Genomic DNA, 19,974 nt, shown 5'->3' on the forward strand with positions numbered 1-19,974 from the left:
TCGGCCAGGGCTGTTCTCATCTGTGGAGGAATGCGCCGTGTTTTGTTTCCCATTACCAACCTGCCGACTCCCGGCTCTGTCTGATGCAGCACATCCCCATCAGCCCACAGGCTCAGCTGACCGATCGATGGACCACTTAGTGTCCGTGAGCTGCACATCGCAGTCATTTGACCTGTTGGAGCGGTGGGAATGGGCACGCGATCCAATAAGCATCGAGCCAATGAGATAAGCGAGCCGGACTGCCAACTTGAGGAACTTCCCTCTGCCAGAGAGGCTGTTCTCAGGATGGGAGGATACAGAAGCAGATCTGCAGAGGCAGCTCAGGCCTGTTTTAACTATCTTGCCATACTTGAGATAAAGATGTAGCTCCTCATTGATTCTGCCTCCCTTTTAATAAGGAAACGGTCCGACAAAGACATTTGAAGTAGCGATATCGACATGTGCTTCTATCTGTGAATGAGAAAATAAATCAGAAAATGAAATTGAAAGTTATTTGGACAGCATACACCTTAAATAACCTACGATCAAGTTAGAAATATAAGACTAAAGCAAACCATAGATTGGTCAATTTATGAATTATTTGATGAACAGAAAAATAATCGTTGTCTGTTTTGAAAACCATTTGTCATTGTTCAAACGTTTGCTTGTGTGTATATTCTGCTTCTCTTTGTTCGTTATAAATTCAGTACCTTCAGCTCCAGTGAAAAGTGAAAAAGGAAAGCCATTTCTCACCTATTTTTGAATATTTTTATTGACAAAAAGTATATATTCACAGTCACAATTATCACAATTAATATGAAGTAAGAAGAAAAATAACAGTTCCAGATGCATGGACTCAAAAATGTTTAGAAAAGTTCAGCCCTATTTGCTTTGTAATCGGATTGGCTACAACCTGATTCGTTATCTACGCCACATGATCTTAGACGGTGGAGAGGAGAGAGGCCTTGGAGGAGTCTCCAAGTGCAAGCAGATAATGCTGTGAAGGCAAGTCATATCGATGACTTCTGGAGGAACAGGGTGAAGTCACGGCGCCAGACAGCCATTAGTCTGAGAGGACATTAGGCCTCTATAATCTGACCAAAGCAGACAGCAAGTATGATGGTAGTTTATACCATGCAAAGTAGTGATGCATTCTTTAATCTCTGTTAATCCTCCACCACGTGCAGGTTGTGTGTGTTAAAATGGCAGAAACACACTGAACTCGAGTAAACTCAGCAGATGCTGATCTATGAACTTTTTTTGCTTTTTTCTTTGCTTTTTAAATAAGACCCGTGAACTGACATATCTTCCCAGACACTTCGTGTACACGTCATGGGGGAATAGACCCACTTCAACTCTCTTACCTTCTGAGAATTGTCCATGAGATGTTTGGCTGCTGAAACACAAATAAACTCAGCTCATATAATGAATGTGATATCACTTTTCAATAGTAGCATAATTTGCTCACAAAATTAGTTTGGATTTAAGTTTTTGCCTGCTATTACAAGATGTTGGTGCACATCTCTAAAATGCATCAGGCCTTTATTCTTCAGAAGCATTTGCAGACGGATGATTGCAGTATTTTGATCACAGTATCTTTGGTTCTGTTTTTCAAAAGCGTATGTCTAGACTCAAGAAAAAAATATTCATTTTGCACAAAATGATTCTATTTCATTAATTTCTGTTGTGTCGTTCTGGTCACATGAAGAATGAGAAAAAATACCAGAGGCTACTGAGGCAAACTTATTTCACTGCCATGTCTGTCATGTCTGTCTTCTACTGTTCTATTAATTGTAAGTATATACATAGCTTCATCTCTCTGTGAAGCCAACACAGCTGCAGAAAATTGTCCCCCGAAGTCTTTAGCATGTGTCCTACTATCTGCTGTCAGCTCCGTCCCAACTGGAGCGTATTCAGACCTGGTTTATGACCTACTTGGACCTTCTACTCCGCCCCTCTACATGGCCATCAGGTCGGACTCTCCTGCTCCCCAGAGGAGGGGGGTCAGCAGATGCCTCTGAATCAATTTGGCCAAATACCCATAACGACCTCTGCTGTAATCAGTAGGGATATTAGGCTGTGTATGTGAGAGTACATGTTCCCTTTTTACCTCGATTTGGATCCGGCCTGTGAATGACATGTGGCTCATATTGGAAATCACACAAATGAAAAGCAATCTGATGCGCCTGCACGTCTAAGTCACGTTAATGTACGCAGTTCACTTCACAATCACCCACCATTTACATATGAATCAAGGGGCCGGGGTGTGTGTGTGTGTGTGTGTGTGTATGGGGGGGGGGGGGGGGGTTGTCCCATCATTAAGATGCTGTGTGTCTGGCTGCGTGAGCTACATGCTGCCAGACAAAGAGCCACAACCGTAGCTTCAATCCTGCCAGGCTTAGGGAGGAGGGGGAAGGGAACTCTCTATCAGAGACAACCCATCGGATCCAGTTAGCTACCACAACATGCTGAAGTGGAATCGAGCCAAAAGGAGAGGCTACTGCTTTCCCTCTACAGTCTATATCATCTTTCAAACTGGATTGTTGCCTCTGTTGCATTTAAGACCAAGCACGCATTGGAAATCACATCCAGAGATGCTGCTCAGACAATCGAGTGACTGTTTCCGGTTAAACTGAGCTGAGTGAGATTTACACCTAACTGTGAGTCGGGGCAAGAGGCCGAGTTGTTGTGGAAGTACACGAGTGAGAGAAGGTATTTCACATGGCGTTCTACTCTACTCAAAAGGAAGATGCAGTCAGCGAGACCAGAGCTTTTTACTTGTTCGTTAGTCCCATCTGAAAATGCATTTGTGGATGATTGGAAATGCCTTTTCTCGGCTGTCAGTTACAATCACCCTGTTATTAAAGGTTGTAAAAGGCTGCAAACTTCAATCTAATATATTTTTCATTTAAATGTTTTCAAAATGACAATTTGCAGATAATTGTAATATGTGTCAAACTATCATCTAATCTCTTCAACATCCTTTTAAATAATAATAATAGGAGTCCATCGGTGAACGATAATTGAAAACCTGCATGGATGCACAATCTGGTGCCAAAGCATCTGCGCTCTTCTGCAGCATCCTAAGTCCACGGATGTGGCCAGAGAGAGCACCAGCGATGGACACGGAGGAGGGCCATTAGGGGAGGGGCCGAGAGAGAGGGAGAAAGAGGCGGGCACTCAGCGAAAGCAGCAGCACAACAGAGGAGGAGGAAGAGGAAGAGGAAAGAGGAGGAGGAGGAATCAGAGCGAGAGAAACAGTGTGGCTGCAGTCAGGAGAGACACAAACACAGAGAGAGAGAGAGAGAGAGAGAGAGAGAGAGAGAGAGAGAGAGAGAGAGAGAGAGAGAGAGAGGAGACGATCCAGAGAGAAGAGAAGGTAAGAAGGCTACATCTGTCTGCTTAATGCCTCTGTATCCGCAGTGAGCTGATGCTCTGATATTCCGTGTGTGTTTTCCTTCTTTCCCTGCGTCTGCCAGCTAACGACATGCACGGGGAGATATGTGAGTGCTGTGGCACTGCGGAGATATGGAGGAGAGGAGAGGAGAGGAGAGGAGAGGAGAGGAGAGGAGAGGGAGGGAGGGAGGGAGGGAGGCCCGGCCGGCATTAGGATACAGACAGGACTAAGTAGGAATGGAAAGAAAGAGAGCAGGTGGAACAGAGGGAAATAAACATCTGCCTGGGCTTTGCTGTGGGAGGGTAGGTGTGTTGGTAACGGGGGTGGGTGGGTGGGTTGGGGGGGGGTGGAGGGGGTTGTAGCATTTCTGGGAGCGCACAGCAGTGTGTCAGCTGTCAACATCTGTAGTTTCGCCTGCAAGTTTTTGTTGAAACCACACCCTTTGAGATTCAATTATGCTTTTGTAATTGCCTTTGATAAGTGTGTGAGTCTAGGAGGTGTGTGTGTGTGTGTGTGTGTGAATAGCATGTTGGATGCTGGCCAAACATGCTCAGTGTTTCCTCACATTATTATCAGGAGTGGATTAGCTGCGTGTGAGTCCAGCCAAGGCATTTAATCAATTACTGACTTTGATGTTGTCACTCTGAACTGTGTGTGATTGTGTGTCGACGCAGCTAGATCTACTGTAGCACCTGTGTGTTGATGTGCCTGTGTTGTGTCAGCATATATGCACGTGAGAAAGGCTTGAGTACAAGATGTTGCGGTGCTAAATCCTTCTGCTCCTGGCATCGCTCCTCGGTTAAAATCTTCGCCGTTGGGTGTCTGAGCCAAAATACGACGTCTTGCAGCACATTGTAAAAACATGCTGCTCACACACGAGCAGTGTAGACCTTTGTCATGTGGAAAAGTAAAAGAGTCTCAACGGCAGCCTGCTCGGAACAGCTTGACCGAGCATTTGTTGTTTTAGCGTCTCGATGCCAAGACATTTTCACAGCATTGTAGATGATGAATTTTCATAAAAATTTGAGAGGGTGTTCTTTTTGGTCCTCATAATGTCACAATAATCACGGCAGATGGCAAATTTCCTGTTGAAACAGGAAAAACAACCTCATCAACACGTTATGCCGTGGAGAAAAGGAGGAAGTAAAGTAATGGTATTATGGAACCAAAACTAAATATTCAACAAACAAAACTTTTTAGCCTAAATCTTCAAAGTGCTAAATTTGAGATTCAGACCATTAATATAACTTTATGTGTTAATTAGTAATAATAATAATAATAATAATAATAATAATGGAGGTGTAATTTACTAATGTAGTGACTCACCACATTGGTTTTGTTTACGTACCAAGCCCAGCTTGTGCTATTTAGTGCCCATTAGTGCCGAATTGTGCCTGCGACTAGTGAGTGACTAGTGCACGTGAGCATGCACCACTGCCTTGGCAGATCAGCATGGTACGCATACCCCCCTGTCTAGGACAGTGCCAAAAGAGTGGCAGACCGGGGTGGTGGTACCTCTCTTCAAAAAGGGGGGACCAGAGAGTGTGTGCCAATTACAGGGGTATCACACGGACCAGCTCTTTAATCTTGGAGGGGGGCCTGGGAGTATGCTCATCCAGTCTACATGTGTTTTGTGGACCCGGAGAAGGCGTTTGACCGGGTCCCCAGAGAGAAAAGGGATGCCCCCTGGGCGCCCCCTTTGGGAGGTGTTCCAGGCAGGTCCAGCAGGGAAGAGGCCCCGGGGAAGACGGAGAGATTATATCTCTGCACTGGCCTGGGAACGCCTTGGGATCCCCCAGTCAGAGCAGGTAGATGTGGTCCGGCAAAGGGAAGTTTGGGGTCCCCTGCTGGAGCTGTTTCCCCCGCGACCCGACCCCGGATAAGCGGTTGAAGATGGTTTACAGATATTCTATTTAACACAGAATATCAACCAAATCCGTCTGCATTTGAGTTGAATGTGTGTCTAGATGGAGTTTGTATGACAAAGGCTGTTATCTGACCAGCTGACATCTTCTGACCTCATCGTGTTCATGTGATCTGCACTAAGCTCTTTACTACATTTGAAAGGGAAAATGTCACATTTTGCCCAGGATGCAGTGCAAAAAGCCTGTTTAAGTGTGTTTGTGTATCCGTGGTAGTTGTTTTTGCATTGATGTGAGATGCTTTCTGAATGCCTGCGTGAGCACGGAGCATCTCTCCGACTAAGCTAATGTTGGTGACTCTCAGTGTGATTAGTATTTAGCCCTGTCATTTACTGCTAACTAAAATATTTAAACTAAGTACGAATCGACTATTTTTTTGTTTTCCAGATTGTGCATGATTGTGCATGTTCAACTACCTCGATTAAAAATCTAAACATTAATCTTCCTTGTGTAAACTCGGCTACTGCAATTTGGTCTGAAATTCTGATGTGTTAAGTTAACAGCAGCTTAGAGAAAAAGAGCGAGATATAAATGGCACAGAACTCCACGTCTCCAGACTTGTTTATGAAAAAAATAAGAGTTTCAGCAGTGAAGGCATCTGTTTGTGAAAATAAAAAAAACTCTCATATGCCATTAGCCCTGTTGTGCTATCTAGTTTAACATTTTTATTTTTTAATTTTGCATTGTTCTAGTAGTGACAGAGAACACAATGGGACTCCTCAGTCCCCCATGGGTGCCAATTAAAGGTGCTCCAGCAATGCCTCACTCTGATGACCTCACCACATACGTAGGTGTAAAAGCTGCTCAGAAGATGAAGTCATTCTCCCACGACTCTTAACAAGTCTTTGATTGTTTTATTAAAGAGAATAGAAATCCATATGAAAATTGACTCATGTTGTAAGCCTTGACTTCGCAAAGTGCACTAAAATCCGAAATGTTATAATCCTAAATTGGATGACACACAATGCTGTTTTAGCTATTAGTAGTTCCATGTTGAAACCCCACAATGAACTGTACTTTCTTGGTCGGTTGTTTCAAGCCTTTTTCCTGTCAAGTCGTTATAATAATAACCTTTTGGCCTTGTTTCTGATTTTACTTCCTTCACGCTGCGGACTGTAAGTGGCTTTACCTCCCTGATATACACCTGTTTCTCCAGTCTGCACAGGGTTAGGGTTTTGGTCTTTCTGTATCGAACCAGTTAGTTTTTCTAGATTGATTTAATATATTCCTGTTGGAACTGTGGCTCAAGTGGCCACTAAACACTGAAAATAAACAGATTTGTAAAAATTATGATTTATTTGATGCTTCCTTGCAAGTAACACACCAACACAAGATGCCTCTTCTTGGCAGGCCTCCATTAAGTGGCAGACAGCACTAACAAAAACAGAAAAGGCATATTTTTATTTTACAAATAGACAGCAGAAAGACACCAATAAGGTTAGGCCTATTTTCTAAGCAGTCTGAATATAATATCTGTCATTAATTCAAGCGAGTAAACACATATATGCTGTTAAATAATGCGTATTGAAGATGTCATTATTTTTAAAAAGCCCATTGAACTTATTAATTCTTTCTTTCCCAGAAAGGTCCTCTACATTTCTGGAAACCCACGCTGTTAATTTTGTGTCACCACTTATGTGAACATGCTACTTTTTACTGCAGCTTTGTTAAGTGTTTTTTTTTTTTTTTACTGCAAGCGTTGGGTGTCTTGGATCACTCTGTGGTTGATATTATGGACTAGTGCTTCCAGTGATAGGAAGTATGGAGAATATTGATCGATAGAGGCTGCAATAGGCCGACTGTAGCATCGTGGTTCTGTCAGCTTATGAATATATAAAAAGAGTTATTGTGCAGTAAATAGCACAAGAATCTCATTTTGTCTTTTTATGTAGAGCTAAAATTATTTTCTGAGCATGCAACTATATTGTATACAATAATCTTTGGGCCAGATAATCCCATTCTCCTGCTTTGTTACACACTGACACAAACTAAAAGGGCCTGGTAAGCTAAGTCCACGCTTTAAGCTACTAACGGGAAACGTGATTGACGCGCTCCCTTTTGTCTTGAGTCCTGTTGCCTTTGAGTTGAGATGCAGATTAGTCCTTTTATTTTCTTTCACATACCTTACTTACACACATACATCCGCACGGCGCCAACGCGTCTTTTGAACAGCGGTCAAAAACTGTTTTCTATCCATTCTGGTTGGAAACACCTCCCGAGCCCCGAAAGGTTCCTACCCTACAGAGGCTGACCCGCCAATCAGCGGATCATGAGCCCCAACATACATGTATAATCTGCTCTTACACTCAGTGTGATTAATGGTACCAGCAGGGGCAGTTTTTCTTACTTGTTTAGCCAGACGACTTACAGATGAACACCTACATGTTTACAGATGAGGTAACAGCTCTGCAAAATGGACAAATGGAGCCTGAATTTACAACGAGAAGCCTCATCCATGGCTATAAATGGTGAACATGGGTCTCCGGATGCCTTTACATGTGTTCTATTTACTACTCACACAAAAACACAGTTTTTTTTCATTATTTTACTTTTTCTGAGACTACTCTCAGAAAGCTGCAAGGTATCCATGCTGGATGTTGATTTCTATCATAATGTCTCCCCCCGCAGGTTTCCTCCCCACCTTACCTCACTGCCCCATGAAAGAAGCCATGCCGGTCCTCACAGCAGGAGCGGGTGAGATGAGTTGGCACAGATGCCCATCACATACCGTCCCATTCTGCTTAAATCCTGCTCTGCTCCATCTGTTCATGTGGATGAACGTGCTGGTTTTTTCCTATACCTCTCCTTCCGTAGGGCTACATGAAACACTGGCCCTGCTGACCTCTCAGCTACGGCCCGATGCAAATCACAAAGAGGACATGGTCTTCCTAAAAGACGTGTTCAGCGAGCGGAGTTTGGGATGTCTCATGAAGGTAAGGGAATCGATCCAAATCTGTCTGATTCCACAATATATGCACTTATACTATACTTATAGTGTAGTATAGCAATATACAAAATAATTGATGTCCACGATTCAAGCTTGTTTTCCAAAGGAAAACCCTTTTCTTTTTGTTAAGAAGAGTGGATCCAATTATCCTGTTTAAGAAAGTGTGTGTGTGTGGATGTCGTTACCTGCATGTGTTTGCTTTTCAGATTCATGAGAAGCTGAGACAATATGAGAGACAGAGTCCAACACCCGTCCTCTACAGCGCCTCTTCTCTGGCAGAGGATGTAAGTACATGACACACACACACACACACACACCCTGAATTACTTTTCCACTTGGGCACAGCTGTCAATAACAATGAGTTAGCTCTGACAGAGAGGCACTGCAGGTTTCAAAAGTGAATTTTAATGTTCTCAAAGTGCTGAATCATCCCCGTGCCCTTCTAATGAATCTGCACATCCTGCTGCTTACCAGTTATCAGTGTGGAAACTGCTGACCGTAGCTGCTCACTACTAACCTCCCCCTGTGCGCATGTCTGTTTGTGTATAGTCTACGGTGAAATACAAGTGCAAGTGCGTATACTAGGACAGCGCTCATGTGTACTTTGCGACTGGCAGGTTGCAGAGGAGCTTCAGAGTGGACCAATGAGCACCGAGGAGAAGGAGCTGCTGCACCTGCTGACATCCCCACATCTCAAGGTCAAAGCCCTTTTTGAGTTTCTTTCTTTTTAGGCCTTACTACTGTATCATGAGGAGATGAAGCACAGGTGTAAATTCATTCGGTCAATTTTCCTTATCAGACATTTTAATTGCCCATAAAAACATCTCTGTAGCTGCTTGACCTTCAGCCCAACATCTGTGTTCTGTCCCATCAGGCCGTTCTCTCGGTGCACGACACGGTGGCACAGAAGAACTTTGACCCCGTGCTGCCGCCGCTGCCCGACGACTTTGAGGACGAGCTGGAGGAGGAGTCGGTGAAGATTGTCCGGCTGGTGAAGAACAAGGAGCCTCTGGTGAGTTGTGGAGGATGGGATTGGAGAGAGGACGGGGTAAACGGATGTAGACGCGACGGGACCGAGACCCTGGGTCCTGTCAACGATCTCGTATTATCTGTCTGTGCTGCAGGGAGCCACCATCAGGCGGGATGAAGCCACTGGGGTGGTGATTGTTGCTAGAATCATGAGAGGAGGCGCAGCTGACCGAAGCGGTGAATTGTGCTTCTTTTCTTTCACACACAATAGCCACGCAGGATACTATCACGAGCGTTACCATGGAAATGTCCGCCCCATGCAGGTGTATGTGTGTACAGCACTCTGCGCACACATGCTCCATATGAGTGTGATTGCAGCATGTCTGCGATATGTGCTTCCCCCGTCCCGAGGGAACAGTATTGATCCAACGCTGCTGATGGACCTGATTGCTACCTGTAGGGCTGACTGATACTGATGTTAAAAATCAAATACCCCCATGATGTTGTAATTGGTTTTGGTTCACAGGTTTGGTCCATGTAGGAGACGAACTCAGGGAGGTCAATGGAGTCTCTGTGATCCACAAGAGGCCTGATGAGATCAGTCAGCTGCTGGTAAGGCCATTCTGCTGTGGATTTAGAGAAATACCGGTATGGATCCACATTTTAGACGTACTCAGAAGAAATGTAGCGCTGGGTGCAGAAAATGTTTTTACCAATTTAGCGTTTTCAGTTTAATGAGCAAAAATGTTCTGTCCATCGTTTATTTATTATATAACAGGTTGCATTAACAGTCCATTAAAAGCTACCTCTGGCAGTGTGTTTGTCTTTAATTGGAGTCTGCAGTCACACTCCTCTCTCCCCTACCGACTCTTTGTGCTGTAGTCCCAATCCCAGGGCTCGATAACTCTAAAGATAATCCCTGCCATTAAGGAAGAAGACCGACTCAAGGACAGCAAGGTGAGATGAACCCGAGGTAGTCTGTGCATGCTCAGTCAAACTGACTGGAAAGTGTATTTCTCTTATTCTATTACATCGATGGTTTCAGTCATTTTAGTCATATTTGCATATTTTTTCCTGTGGCCTTCCAAGAGGAATAATCCTCGAAAAAACCCCCACTGGTTTAATTGTATTCCTTTTTTCAGGATGACAGTTTCACCAATGTTTATTTGCAATGAAAAATATCTCAACATGGCGCTTCTTGTTTTCGATCGGAGGTGTACATGAGAGCCTTGTTTGACTACATCCCGCTGGAAGACAAAGCGACGCCTTGCCAAGAGGCGGGACTTCCCTTCAAGCGGGGGGACATCCTGCAGGTCGTGACCCAAGACGACCACACGTGGTGGCAGGCCAAGCGCGTGGGAGACAGCAACCTGCGGGCCGGACTCGTCCCGTCCAAACTGTTCCAGGAGAGGTAAGGAGACATTTTTCACGAAATGTATCTGCAAAAAAAAACCCTGTGGTGTAAGCCTGTACTGTTCACCCATATTTATTTCATCCAGCTATTTGTAATCCGTCAAATCCACATTTGTGTGTTCCACTCTGAAGGGTCAACTATGATTAGATGGAGCATCGGAGCAGCGTGGAGAAAAAAAAATAAAAAATACATTTGAAACACAGCCTTGAATAGGCGCATGCTGATATCGTTGGTGTCATAATCCGTCAGTAGGATGATCTCAGCTGGCTGGGAGATCCCTGCCAAACACTACAGCGTCTGTTGGATTAATAAACACGGAAAGACGCACGGTATCTGAGCTCAGAAAATGCCCACGTGCTGGGTTTTGTTGGGGTAAATAATTATTAAGGATGATATAAGACTTTAAATCTGTTGATGCTTTGCGTTTCTGCTGCACTTTAAACCTCAAAACAATCATGATTGAAAAAAAGTCTTTAACTTGACAAAGAAATGCTACCTTTGTTAAACTGACTTAATAACCATAAAGAGACGTAAAAGGGGACCAGACCCTCGAGTGACCACAGAGAAGACGACAAAGAATCAACAACAAACAAGAAAAGAGCGCGGAGAGATTTAAAAATACGTTTGTAAAATAAAAGAATTAACAAAACTCAACACCACAAAAAGAAGAACACTGAATAGACACAAAAAAGAGACTTAGAACAGAAACAAATGAAAGTAAGCGGTGTTGCTTGTAGTTGTGTGGTTTAGGGGAGCAGTGCTGGTGGCCCTGTTGGCCCGTTGTCTCGTAATGTGTCTATAAATGAGTGTTTTTTGTCTCTGTTCCACCTCTCTGACATCCCCTCCTCACCCCTTTTTCGTTTACTGTGTGTATTTCTGATTTGCTCTACTCCTGCTTCCATCACTCTCTGCCTCTTTGTTTGCTGCGCATTTCTCCAGGCGACTGGCCTACAGGGTGAAAATGGGCACACTTCCGAATCCAAAATCCCCTAAAAATCCCGTCTGTAAGTTTCTGCTTCCCAGGATTCCACTGCATCTTCAGCATTATTTCCATGATCACGGTTTACTACCTGCAGCATCTTCTCTTTCACCACCAACGTACTCAATCACTGTCACTAGAGGACGATAATACCTCTGCTGGATTCATGCAGCAATGTTTTTATTGACATGTATTGACGTTTCGTGCTGGTAATTGGCATTTTCAGAGGCATTAGTATTCCATGCCTGTCCTTTCCATGCCGCTATGTAGGCATTTTATTGAGAAAAAAAAAAGGATGAGAGAGAGTGATGGAGGGGCACAGAGACGGAGGGAGGATCACAGATATGGATTAATCTCTTTCATGTTCCTGCTCCATCTGGCCAGCGAGCAGCTTAAAGTAGATCCAGACAAGCTGCACCCGCACTGAGAAACAAAGCCCCACGACGACACAGTGCGCTTCTCACTTTTCTCTCTCGCTGCCGTGGCGCGTAAACGGCCAGGTGAGAGCAAGTGGGCGATGTGAGTGGTGGCTCTTTGCGGCACGTAAGCTGCAGACAATCCGATTAGGCCTTGAGCCACGGGGACACAACATGAGCTTAGCAGCGCGGCGGCCCGCCCCGTTACAGTACGCCACGCAGCGGCAGGCCTGCGGGGACTCTTCTGCCTCGGCCCCCCCCTCTGGGCTCCTCCAACCCTTTGATCCATTCCCCCCCATGTCGGCCAGCAGGGGCCTTCTTCATCTGTGACGTCGTTGACGACGGCAATAGACCTCTTCAAACGTTAAATCCTCATTTCATACATTCATTTCATTTCCAGAATGTCATTATCTGCAATCTCCAGTGACCTTTAGCTGTACCTACTCTAATGATTTCGCTCTCCTCCGTTTCTTCTTGTTGAAAACTGTACCAGATGACCAAGGATGTGATAAAGGTGGGTACGTGTGCAGAAAAACAAACACGGACACACAGTCGCATCCTCATACAAACCACGGCAGAAAAAAAATCATAGAGGCCTCAAAGCCTCAATGTGTGTATGCATTTATGTGTCAAGGGGGGGGTTTCTGCCGCTTCAAGCTTAATTCCTCTCTTCCTCCTGCTGTTAGTGCACCCGACTAGAATCGAGATTCTTTGCCTAGATTGTGTGTGTGTGTGTGTGTGTGTGTGTGTGTGTGTACCAGGTGATGTGCAGGCAGAACAGCATCCCTGGGGACATTCGCCCGACCAGGCAGAGCTCGTTAAAGATAACAATAGCTCCTCTTTTCTTTGACTTCATCCTCACCCTCAGACTCTATTATCCTTTGTTCTGCCCCCCCCCTCCTCATTTTTTAGTCTGCTGCAGCTCTTTTCGATGTTGTTGATTTGTAGGTTTCTATTTGCGAGACCGAATGTACCTCGGCCTGTGGAGGCGAGGCTTGTGTACTTGTGTGTGTGTGTGTGTGTGTGTGGCTGTGTGGGTCAGATTGGCTCCTTCTTACATGAAGAGGAGGAGAGACGTCTCTCTCCTCCTCTCAGAACTTCTCTTTATCAAGCCTTTCGTTACCGGCTGTCACATCAAACAGCGTTTCCTCGATATATCTCTTGGCCGCCGCCCACTGTCGCCTCCTGCCGTCTGCCTGCCTGCTGCCTGTCGGCCCCGACTGGCCTCTCCGATATGCCCCGTGCCCCTCCCCCCCCCCACCTCCCCCTTACTCCTTGACTCTTCTAGGTCTCTTACCCTGTGCTTACCCCCTCTTTTCCCTGCTTGCCTCCCTACAGAGGACTGTGACTGTGAGGGCTATTTCAATGGACAGTACATAGGTGAGAGCGTGTACATCTTTCTCCCTTTGTGCTCTTTGCCTGCTGCGGCCTGGCTGTGCGCTGGTTTCCATGGATGCTTCAGAACGACTGCTCGACTTGTCTGGGGTCAGGGGGTGAGGGATGAAAGGAAGGGGCGGAGGTTTTGACAGGTGAGACAGAAACTAGAGGAGGGAGATAAATGAGGGGAGAGACAATCATGGAGAGGAAATAATAAAAAATAATGTGAAAAAGGAAGTGTAGGAAGTGTCGCTTCACACTTGTGAAGATGCCAGTAACAGCGTACAGTAATAAGAGATAATCGTGTCTGATATCACAGCATGGAAGCAAAAACAAACGTAGAATGTATTAAGTCATTTAATGAGTGAAGTTGCATATGAATACATCAAATTGTGTTCAAGCTGTTTTTGCACGATATTTCCAAAATGTAGTCTCAATTGTAGCTATTTCAGTAAATTGCCTTCATAATGATTAGGAAAGTATCGGGAGCGAGTTTACTCATTATTAATGGCAGGGTTTCAAGGTTTTCTCTTTTAATAAATTCCTTTAAATTAATATAATGACGGAAGACTTTATTCCCCTTTATACTAGGCCCCCTTCAACTGGCCTCTGTCGCCATTCTGCAGCACAACTTGACCCCCATTTACTCCCCCCCACACCCTTTAAGCTGCTGGAATGACGATGATGAGGAGCAATCAATACACAGCTGAACGGCTCATCAGCCCCTTCTCCCTTTAACACAAAATACATTATTATTAAAACAGTATTTGTGCTTCCTATCATGCACTCTGCTTGGAGCTGAAAATCCCTCCCTCACACCCTCCCCCCCTCCCCCCCTTGCAGTGTTTAGATCCTTCTAAACCTCCCTCCCTCCTGCCCTGCATCTAACTAACCGCCCCTGTGCTGAGGCCGGTGAATCGCTTGCCCTCCCCCCATCCCCCCCCCCCCCCCCGCTCCCCATCCCTGCCGCCCCCACCCCTGCCCATGAGGGCCCTGCTGCGTTGGGCATTGCACACTCAACCAGGCACGTTTGCTGCTCGTTCACCCTGTGTGGAGGTGTGAGGCTGGGTTGTGTGATGCTCTAACGCCAGTTACAGTCTCTCCTAAGTGTAAAGCAGTGGCGCCCTCCTGTGGCCAGGTGTTTTCCTGGGAATTTTATTCAGGTACAGTGGCCATCTCGCATTCCCTCGGGTTCACACCACTGGGGGGGGGGGGGGGGATACAGACAGTCCTGGCCATGGGAGACCCTGATTTGCTGTCACTCTCTGCTGATGTGGTGTTTCTCAGGGCCAGGCTGACCCGTCTGTCCCGCCTCAGCTCTGGAGCCTCTTTCAGAGCAGCATGCCTTGATTTGATGGGAAATGATTATGATTATTTTTGAAAATGTTTGAATCTATTTTTTAAAAAGTGAACTTAAGGAATGTTTGAAACTGTCTTATTCACCTGATGACTTTCACATTAGCTGCACAGATTGCTGTTTTTTGTTGAAGCATGACGTCAAATTGGCAGAAAGTTCAGGCTAACATCACGCGATCAAGTGTTTACACCTCGGGAAGTGTGAGCTAATTTTATCCCTGTGCACAGTTGACAAAGGTTTTTAATGCATGATCATCAAGGGTTCGTCTGGACTCCAAATATTTGCATTTGCTCACTGCAGCTATCTAATAACTGTATTTTAGAGGAAAACAATTGTCTCTGCATCGTGGAAGTGGAACAGTGATTCATGTTATGAATAATTTGATGGCTCATGTCTCGTCTTTTTCTTGCTGCGCCTCCTTCCTTCCGGTCCATGGCCTCGCTGTAGCTGGTCTGCGGAGGAGTTTCCGGCTGAGTCGCAAGGACAGGCAAGGATCCTCCGGAGAGGGTTCGGATCCCGGAGACTCCGACTACCTGACCTATGAAGAGGTGACCCGCTACCAGCAGAGGCCCAACGAAAGGCCCCGTCTGGTGGTTCTGATAGGTGAGCCCAGAGTCCTTGAAAGGCATTATGAGACATCTGTGATGACACTGACACCTTGTGGATCACAGCTTGTGTTACAACATGCTGACGACACATTGCCCGCAGCTTTTTAAAGGTGTGAGGTTCATTCTTTTCCTCTCATTTCAACCACATAATCCTGGAAAAAAAAGGATCTCTTGGAGCGCGCATCAACGAACTCAAACAGCGGGTGATTGCCGAAAACCCACATCGCTTCGCAGTGGCGGTACCTCGTGAGTCATCCCCCACTGTCCCCATCATGCGTGTACCCGCATTACACAACACGCACGTGTAAATTGCTCCTTTGTATTTCCACAGACACCACAAGGCCCAAGAAGCCTCACGAGAAGGAGGGTGTGGAGTACCACTTTGTCACCAAACAGCAGTTTGATGCAGATGCTTTAAACAACAAGTATGTTCAGACTGACGCAGTGTTGCTTCTGTGGACACATAAATCTTTTGTCCTCCATTGAAGGTTTTGTTGTTTCTCCGCAGGTTCATAGAGCACGGGGAATACAAGGAAAACCAGTACGGCACAAACATAGAGGCCATCCGCTCGGTCCAGGCCAAGAATAAGATGTGTGTAGTGGATGTGCAACCCGAGGTAGGCGCCCTGCAACAACCGCTGAGCGGTGGCCATTTTTAAAATGGGTCCTACAGTCATGTGACTGTTGATGTGCGCGGTTGTCACTCTCTGGGATCTGATCTACTCGCTATGTGGAGTGTCTAATGCATCCCTCTGATCATGTCTGATGTGTGACCCGTGTCTGCTTCATTGTTTGTGAACGCACCATCCCCTGCAGGCCCTGAGGAGGCTTCGGACAGCAGAGTTCAAGCCCTACGTGATATTTGTCAAACCTCGTGTTCCCGAGAGCAGACGTCGTCGTAGTGCTGCGACTTCACCGGGAGGAGGAGAGCACGGCCGCATTACAGTGAGTCCTAAATACTCCCTTTGCTGTGATAGCTGTTAGATGGAGTACACACATCTTTTGCAGTTCCTAATCCCCTGTCCTAAGAAAGATTCTGCACCTGATTCAGAATCAGCAGGGCTGGACAAAAATGTACATAAAGGAAGAATTTCACTTCAGTTTTGAGGTACTCCCAATGTGCATTTACACAGAACAGTTCAGAAGACGATAGAAAATAACACACAGCTTGAAACAACAACATCATAACAAACACATTGCGTCAACTAAACGCTTTGAATCCAGTTGGCACAAGATGATGTCATAGAGTCATCTCAGTTTCTGAGTGGACATGAAGTATTGTCAATTGCCAAGTCTGGTCAAAGGTCCTATTTACTGGAGGAGTGAACGTGGTTTCCGTTGTGTGAGAACTTTATGGGATGATAATGATTGACCAGGGAGTAGCAACGGTTACCAGGGAAACAGAGTGAATGGTCGTTGGATAAAATTGATGGTCTCAAGTTCATTTTCTTTGTCCAGAGGTATATGGTATAAGAGGAATGAATTTAATGGACACCTCTTTTGGCGTCATGCCTTTACGTAAAACCACTGAGAAATTGCGCCACTAATATTTACTTTGACCTAAATAATATTCCGTACCAACCAAATACTTTCTGAAATAGGACGAAGACCTCCAAGAGATGCGTCAGTCTGCGGCTCAGATTGATCAGCAGTACGGACACCTGGTGGACCGGATTCTGATCAAGGAGGACTCGGCCAGTGCCTGTGCAGAGCTGCGAGGTATCCTGGAACGGCTGGAGCGAGAATCCTTCTGGGTACCTCTCAGCTGGGTGCGGACCTAAATTCCCCCCCGCATCTTCCAGACGAACTCGACCCCGACAAAACAAAATTCTACACTGCAACCCCCCCCCCCACGAAAACTCCCCCCAAGAGCTGGTCAAACAGCAAGGAACCACAACCACTAATGGGAGAGGAGGGTGTCTGGAACCAGGAAATCCGTCTGGACACTTCATGTCATATTTATTCAGGTTTGGTTTTATGACTTATTTGACAGATGCAAGTTCATTGATAAAGACTTATTTTGTTGCTCAGGCTTTTTCACGCTGCATAGTTCATGAGGTCGGTGATCCCACTCACCGGATGGCTGTCAGGCAGCTTTATTATGACTCTTAGAGTACATTTAGTACCATGTTTACTGTTTTTTACTTTTTTTTTTCAACTCAAATCCAATCTCCGAGTGCTTCCTGTTGATTTGTACCGCTCATTCATCCTGTACAATTTTACAACCAATTCAGCTAAACAGGAGAATTTCATGTATCAAGTTAAGTGAATGAAATTGTTCTGTTTCCAAAATCTAATTTCCACATGCCACATATGGACAAACAATATTCAAATGGGATGTGAGAATTTTATTTTCGACAGAACTTCTTTTATGCAACGCATGGAAACGCATTACTCATTCTCATTTGTAAATATTGTAAATGTTAACTCCTCATGTGCCAACGAATTCTCGTAGCACCTTGATGCAACCTGTTTACCTTTGATCCCTGGTAACCCACATCTGTTCGTATGGAGAACCAAGTTGTGCACAAAATATCTGTGGATGGATGTCATGGTGTAGGTTCAATTACAACAACCTGAAATGCTCCTTCATGTACAGGAATTGGTTTCGTACAGTTTCCTTCCACACATCTGTATTTCTGACTACAGGGTCTTTGCTTTAATATTAGAGACGATGCAGAGGCGGGAGAGGTAATATTCAGAAGGTTTGAGAAATACGTCTTTCAGCTACTATTTTTTCTTTGGAATAAATATTTTATTTAATTATCAATCAAAAAGGAAAAACATTCCCTGGTTAGTGTTTCCAATTAATTTGATTAATTCTTCTGTGTTGATAAACTGCGTGTCTTATTAATTTTTTCTATTAATTTTCACACACAAGAGAAATTATTACAGAGACCAATATTGGTCTTTGTATAACATCACAAGAGTCTAACAAGTTTTAATCAACTAGATTTACTAATATCATTATATTTTGATGTGTGTTTAAAATGAATCGGCTTTCAAATCATTTTTAAACATTTTGAATATGAATATCTTCATGTCCCTGAATGTTGAGTTTGTAATGTGACCTGTAGAAAGTGCCATAATAAAAGCTAGCTGAGTCTAATGTCTGCTTCATGATGTACCCCCCTCATATCCAAATGCAATAGTATTTTTACCATTACCATCCTAGTACTAATTAAAGATATGACCTGCATAATGACTATTGCATTGGTCACAAAACCCTGGTAGAGACAGGTAATAGATATAAATATCCTTTGTCCGTTATATCTTCATACAATAAACATGAATGTTTTATTATTCTTAAGTATTAGTTGGGATACTAAAAGACTAAACATTTAAAGCGCATCACAGCAGATTTGAATGCTTTGTTGTGTAATGTACCCTATGCATGGATCACAGATTTAACATTTTAAAATATATTTATTTAAAAAATAGTAAACATGAAAAGGCACTCTCCAATTTATATTCTCTAACGAGTCAAAACAGTTTGTCTTTTTAAGACTTCCCCGTAACAGACATCAGTTTGGGCAGCAGTAATACTTCATTAACGCCCACGTTCACTTTCAGTAATTGAAAAAGATACGAATCCCATTATTCTGCCTTGGAGCGCAGGTTTTTGTTGAGTTTTGTGAGGGTTTATCATGAACTCTATTTCTCTCTCTCTCTCTCTCTCTCTCTCTCTCTCTCTCTCTCTCTCTCTCAAATGCAATTACCTCCTGTGACTCCTGAAACTGCTGCGGACAGTGCCATTAAAACTGGGTACTGATCATTCTAATTAGGGGGGCTGCGCCATTCAGAAAATGGAACCATGTTGTTGTGAAGGTATACGGAGGCTATAATATATATATATATATATATATATATATATATATATATATATATATATATATATATATATATATATATATATACACTCACCGGCCACTTTATTAGGTACACCTGTCCAACTGCTCGTTAACACTTAATTTCTAAGCAGCCAATCACATGGCGGCAACTCAGTGCATTTAGGCATGTAGACATTGTCAAGACAATCTCCTGCAGTTCAAACCGAGCATCAGTATGGGGAAGAAAGGTGATTTGAGTGACTTTGAACGTGGCATGATTGTTGGTGCCAGAAGGGCTGGTCTGAGTATTTCAGAAACTGCTAATCTACTGGGATTTTCACGCACAACCATCTCTAGGGTTTACAGAGAATGGTCCGAAAAAGAAAAAACATCCAGTGAGCGGCAGTTCTGTGGGCGGAAATGCCTTGTTGATGCCAGAGGTCAGAGGAGAATGGCCAGACTGGTTCGAGCTGATAGAAGGGCAACAGTGACTCAAATAACCACCCGTTACAACCAAGGTGGGCATAAGAGCATCTCTGAACGCACAGTACGTCCAACTTTGAGGCAGATGGGCTACAGCAGCAGAAGACCACACCGGGTGCCACTCCTTTCAGCTAAGAACAGGAAACTGAGGCTACAATTTGCACAAGCTCATCGAAATTGGACAATAGAAGATTGGAAAAACGTTGCCTGGTCTGATGAGTCTCGATTTCTGCTGCGCCATTCGGATGGTAGGGTCAGAATTTGGCGTCTACAACATGAAAGCATGGATCCATCCT

The 19,974-nt window shown here is 44.6% G+C and overlaps 1 protein-coding gene across 3 annotated transcripts; it reads left to right on the top strand.

Annotated features, from left to right (window-relative positions):
• The first annotated feature begins 3,151 nt into the window (after window positions 1-3,151).
• Window positions 3,152-18,474, top strand: mpp3a (MAGUK p55 scaffold protein 3a). 3 transcript variants are annotated; one of them, XM_062566120.1, is made up of 20 exons: window positions 3,152-3,358; window positions 7,927-7,992; window positions 8,113-8,231; window positions 8,452-8,529; window positions 8,863-8,943; window positions 9,120-9,257; window positions 9,370-9,451; window positions 9,741-9,826; window positions 10,097-10,171; window positions 10,429-10,625; window positions 11,568-11,632; window positions 12,517-12,537; window positions 13,362-13,403; window positions 14,498-14,563; window positions 15,205-15,360; window positions 15,531-15,611; window positions 15,697-15,790; window positions 15,874-15,982; window positions 16,182-16,310; window positions 16,967-18,474. In XM_062566120.1, exons 2-20 carry the CDS (start codon window positions 7,956-7,958, stop codon window positions 17,144-17,146), a joined length of 1,836 nt encoding a protein of 611 aa, XP_062422104.1. In that variant the 5' UTR covers window positions 3,152-3,358; window positions 7,927-7,955; the 3' UTR covers window positions 17,147-18,474. The 3 variants fall into 3 exon arrangements, with proteins under 3 accessions (XP_062422104.1, XP_062422105.1, XP_062422106.1); XM_062566121.1 differs by lacking the exon at window positions 14,498-14,563 and having other exon boundaries at window positions 3,153-3,358; XM_062566122.1 differs by lacking the exons at window positions 13,362-13,403; window positions 14,498-14,563 and having other exon boundaries at window positions 3,153-3,358.
• Window positions 18,475-19,974: the final 1,500 nt, after the last annotated feature.

This window comes from Pungitius pungitius, chromosome 12 (assembly GCF_949316345.1).
Source record: "Pungitius pungitius chromosome 12, fPunPun2.1, whole genome shotgun sequence".
NCBI lineage: Eukaryota > Metazoa > Chordata > Actinopteri > Perciformes > Gasterosteidae > Pungitius > Pungitius pungitius.

What these genes read in the sequence shown, in the direction of transcription:
- mpp3a (XM_062566120.1), top strand. Translation starts at nt 7,956, where the DNA reads ATGAAAGAAGCCATGCCGGTCCTCACAGCAGGAGCGG. An exon ending in TGACATCCCCACATCTCAAG is followed by an intron (nt 8,944 to 9,119) that starts GTCAAAGCCCTT and finishes CTGTCCCATCAG; the next exon opens with GCCGTTCTCTCGGTGCACGA. An exon ending in TTCCTGGGAATTTTATTCAG is followed by an intron (nt 14,564 to 15,204) that starts GTACAGTGGCCA and finishes GCCTCGCTGTAG; the next exon opens with CTGGTCTGCGGAGGAGTTTC.